The 5,189-nt window shown below is 35.5% G+C and overlaps 1 protein-coding gene across 1 annotated transcript; it reads left to right on the forward strand.

The window, feature by feature from the left end:
- Positions 1 to 2,181: 2,181 nt before the first annotated feature.
- Positions 2,182 to 4,123, forward strand: LOC111385991 (CBL-interacting serine/threonine-protein kinase 6-like). Its single transcript, XM_023010414.1, has one exon. The coding sequence runs from the start codon at positions 2,499 to 2,501 to the stop codon at positions 3,795 to 3,797; it is 1,299 nt and encodes a 432-aa protein (XP_022866182.1). The 5' UTR covers positions 2,182 to 2,498; the 3' UTR covers positions 3,798 to 4,123.
- The last annotated feature ends 1,066 nt before the right edge of the window (positions 4,124 to 5,189 follow it).

The raw sequence follows: 5,189 nt of genomic DNA on the forward strand, positions 1-5,189 counted from the left end.
CATTTGGCCTTCATTCTTGTCAAATTTTAATGGTTGAAATAATATTTTTTTGAAAAATATATAATTGAAAAAGAATAAAATTTTTTTGATTTGTGTATAATATTATTTTATGAAAGATTGTGTGATTGAAAATATAATAGAAAAAAGAATGAGCCCCTGTTTGAGTCATATTATTGTAAAAATGAGAATGAAAAATATAATCGTTATGAACCTCATACAGGAGATAAAAAGTTAAATATAATGGCTTAATGTGATGAATAACGATTATATCTGAGAATGAGAACGAGGATCAAACGGAGGTTAAATTAGGACAATTCACAATTTCAATCATGCAACAAATTATTTTAATTGACTGGAAAATGGTACAGAGAAAAATCTGTGTGAAATTGGTGGCAAAATTTGTCATGATTTAATTTTTTATAAAAAAAATATTTGCAGCTTTGACTGACATCACCTTCTTTCTTCTTTCGCATGGAATCCACAGGAACCACACGTTTTATTCTGTGTACAATTGAATGATTTCTCAGCAGGTTCTCAAGTAAGATTATTTTATTGTGAAATTGACTGACTTAAAAGTTACGAAAACTTATCTCTTCTTTCTGTTTTTACATCTGCCAATTAATTTCAAATTCTGTGCTTATCATCATCGCCTCCAATCCCTTCAATCAACTCATATAAAATTGTGATAAGTAAATTTTTTTTACTAATAAAACACACTTTTCCAAACTATCTTTTAAATACTATTAGAAAATATCTTCTATGTGTCACTGGTTTGGGATTTATTTCTTTCTAAGAAAGTTCACTTTATTAAAGTTGATTGATTGGTTTCATTGTTACCGACCTCGACAACTAAAGTACGATCGGTATATAAATTACATGAAATATGAGCAACAATGGACTGAGCCTACATGTACTCACAAGCTCGGCTCACGAAGGTGATTAGCCGAATTCAAGCTCGTTCAATTTTTTAAATTTATAGTTTTTTACTTTTTTATTTACATTTTTTACAGCTTGTGGGCTTGTGACGAGACTCTCGTGAACTTGACAAGCCGAGTAGGCGAAAATCACCTCAATCGGCTTGTCCCCGAAAACGAGCTCGAGTAATCCAAGTGCCGAGCTTTGACTAGATGAGCCGACGAGGTATTCGATCCTTTTACCACCTCTAGATAAGACAAGATAAAGGTTCAAATTAAAATTATTCTTGACACTTGAGTTATTCTTCAAATTAAAAGTCACACCACAAAAACAAATTAAGGGCCAGTTTGACATAAGTTTTACTTTTGTTTTTGTTTTTTCTAGAAGAACTTTTGAAGGAAGGTAGCTTGATTTTTATTTGAAAATTAAATTTCAAAAGAGTTTCCTATTTAAAAGTACTTTTAAATGAAGTTACATTGGACCAATTTTTTATAAAAACTCTTTTAACTACCAAAAGTACTTTTCATAAAATTAGTCAAATTAATCCAAAAACAACTTTGAATATCAAAAGCTCTTTCTAATTATAAATAATCATACCAAACGGACCCTAAAAACATTTTGGCAAGTTTAAAATGTAAATTTAACTTTTAAACAACTTAATGTTTTATAAATATGTTTAGACAGATCTAAAAGAATTACTTTCTCTGGAAAGTAATATTAACTTTTTTTAAGCCGAAAAAGAGAAATAAATGCGAAAGCAAAAGAAATTTTTCCAAATTAGAAAAGATGAGTGGAGGAAAATAAAATATTGAAATTTTGTCGCAGCTTATAATTTCAAGATGGTAGGCGGTTCGAGCGGGAGAGGCAATATCTGGTGAAGATCTCTGCTTTCCAACTGCATAAATTTTAGGTTTAACTTTTGTGGACCCCTAAAAATCTCGAAAATTACAATTTATAGATTCCTATTCAATTTTAACTCTTTATTCTCGTAATTTGTAATTTTTCGATTGTGTAGAACATATTGTTTAAAAGTTATTGGTGATAAGGTCAGTAAAAAGTAAAAACACACTTATCACCATATTACTGCCAGATAATTATTCTAATGGGCCCCACATAGAAAAATAATTCAAACAAGTCCAAATTTTAGAGAATCTCGCGCCGGATCTTGACAGCTTCAACTGTCTTGCTTTCTTAGCCGTCGGATTCAACAGTACACGAATTTACCATTTTACCCTTGAAACTGGCTATAAAATAGTTGCTTTACATCAGGAAAAAGAAGAATCCCATAGATTTGCTACTACAGCCGCCGTGCAAGCTTTTGAGGGTTTTCAATTTATTTTTCATCTTCTTTCGTTTTATATATCAAAATTAGAGGCTGCCCAATTAGGGAATGCAGAGAGATGAAACCAGCTCCGCTTGGTAGAGGCGGGAGGGCTCAAAGACCATCCACTGGCGGCCGGAATTGCCACCGGAAACACGTTGAAGACGGGTGAACCTCTGCCGCCACCACCCGAAATTCTTACCAGCTTTCATCTAATTCTATTTCTCTAAACGTACAAAGTTCGTTCTTTTCTTTTTCAATTATGACGACGAGATCCGACGAGAAAAGTGCCGTGTTGCATGGTAAGTATGAATTAGGCCGAATTTTGGGCCATGGCACGTTTGCGAAAGTGTACCATGCTAGGAATCTGCAGACGGGCAAGAGCGTGGCTATGAAAGTGGTGGGCAAGGAGAAGGTGATTCGTGTAGGGATGATGGATCAAGTGAAGCGTGAAATCTCTGTGATGAAGATGATGAAGCACCCAAATATCGTTGAACTTCACGAGGTAATGGCAAGCAAGTCCAAAATTTATTTTGCCTTGGAATTAGTACGTGGTGGCGAGTTGTTTGCTAAAATTGCTAAGGGTCGCTTGCGCGAAGATGTAGCCAGGAATTATTTCCAGCAATTAATTTCGGCAATTGATTTTTGCCATAGCCGTGGTGTATATCACCGGGATCTGAAGCCGGAAAATCTATTGCTGGATGAAGAAGGTAATCTCAAGGTAACAGATTTTGGGCTGACTGCATTTTCAGACCATCTTAGACAAGATGGCTTGTTGCACACCACGTGTGGGACGCCAGCATATGTTGCGCCGGAGGTGATCGGGAAAAAGGGTTATGATGGGGCAACGGCGGATATTTGGTCATGTGGGGTGGTTCTTTTTGTGTTGTTAGCTGGATATCTGCCATTCCAAGAGGATAACCTAATGGATATGTATAAGAAAATTTACAGGGGTGATTTCAAGTGTGCGCCTTGGTTCTCATCCGAGGCACGAAGATTGATCACCAAGATGTTGGATCCGAATCCAGGTACGAGGATAACGATAGCTAAAATCATGGAGTCGTCCTGGTTCAAAAAATCGATGCCAAAGATTTTGATGACTAAAGAAGAGCAGGAATTTGCGATTGAAGATGAAGTGAATATTGGGAAGAAAAAGGAGGCTGAGACTTTGAATGCTTTCCATATCATTTCATTGTCTGAAGGTTTCGATTTGTCACCTCTTTTTGAGGAGAAGAGGGTGGAGAAAGAGGAGTTGAGATTTGCAACCACTCTGCCGGCAAGTAGTGTGATTACCAAGTTCGAAGAGGTGGCAAAAACCTGGAATTTTAGCGTGAAGAAGAACGATTCAAGTGTCCGATTGCAGGGTCAAGAAAGTGGAAGAAAGGGGAAGCTTGGAATAACTGCAGATATATTTGCTGTGACACCTTCGTTATTGGTAGTGGAGGTGAAGAAATCTAGTGGTGATACTTTGGAGTACAATCAATTCTGCAGTAAAGAGTTGAGACCTGCACTTGAAGACATAGGTTGGACATCGGCCACTGGGAATTCACTGCTTGCTTGAAGTGTCCTACAAGTTCCTCCAATAAATCCCAGGTGGGATTTAAGGATTCATGTCTTGGATGTTCGATTATTGTTGTTTCGGATGTTTCTTTTAGGAATGTTAAGATTGAGACTTACATAAGTCTCTGAATTGAATTATTTAAATTCTGGTGTGTTATTTCTCTTTGGTTGAATCCTCTGTTTCAGAATGTGTGTTCATATGTTTCTGTGGGTATGTATCTTCTCTTTGAAAGCAACTTTGTAATTTTTACTTCAAGTGGTTGATTGGCTTTTATGTGTAAATGGGGCCATTTTATAATTCTTTATTGAATTATTGATACTATATAACGTTGCAGTAATTTGAGTGCTTCAGTCTTATTTGCAATTAGTATGTTAGGTATATTATTTCATGTGCTTTGAGAAATGTGCTTTGAGGAATTCTTTGGGAAGGCGAGAAACTATGGGACAATCACCCTCTTTTGCAATAATAGTAAACAAGGATAAGGAAAATAGGAAAAATAGAGAGGGATGAATTGAATTAATAGACTAGATCGAGTCTTGAATCTTTAACATATGCTTAGCAAAGTGAGTATAGTAAGTGATTCAGTAGGTGGATTTGGGTTTAAATTTCGAGTTTTGCAAAAAAATTGCGTCAAATTTTGGAGTTTTGATTTAGTTGGTCCCAACTTTTTCATGAGTTGGGGGATAAGAAAATTGTGAAGTAGGGTGATCTAGGAAAAACCTTAACATTATTGCTCGTCGTCAATTATTGTAAGATGACACAAAATCTTTGCATAGAGTCGTCTTCTTATCTAAATACGTGATAGCTTCATTTTCACAAAAAGTATTGAGTCTCGGATGGCCATTCACAATTCCTTCATTTCTGGCAAACCCGATCGGGAGTGTCTTTATTCTAATTTTGTTACATTACCTAAAACTCGAAGTAATAAATATTTCTTGAAAAAATTACTTCCCTCACCCATTTTATGACAACTTTCAATTTCCCCTATATTTTTGTTCCTTTAGTAGGCCTAGTATTTCCAGCACTCGATTCATATACTTCTTCTCTTGATCGAAATAAGAGAATTGGATAGAAAAGCTAAAAACATTCATGGTTGGAGGGGTCGTGACAATTCTAGCTACAGTAGTGTCGATCATTTATTGGACTTCAACTCCATTAACAACCACTTATGAATTTTTTTCGATTTACACCCCTTATCTCAAGTTTTGGATTGAACTAATCCATTGACACAAATAGTTCATAAGAAATGTAACCAACGTTTATTGGAAAAAGCAACCCCAAAGATTTGGGACCCTAAAAATAATAATGATTTGGAATAAGCATGAGTAATCAAATGAAATAAAGCACTTCGATAAAACCCCATTCCTAGAGCTAACATCATATAACCCAATT

The sequence above is a fragment of the Olea europaea genome, unplaced genomic scaffold (assembly GCF_002742605.1).
Source record: "Olea europaea var. sylvestris unplaced genomic scaffold, O_europaea_v1 scaffold3366, whole genome shotgun sequence".
NCBI lineage: Eukaryota > Viridiplantae > Streptophyta > Magnoliopsida > Lamiales > Oleaceae > Olea > Olea europaea.

Excerpts from the sequence above, each read along its gene's own strand:
- LOC111385991 (XM_023010414.1), top strand. The coding sequence starts at position 2,499 with ATGACGACGAGATCCGACGAGAAAAGTGCCGTGTTGCATGGTAAGTAT.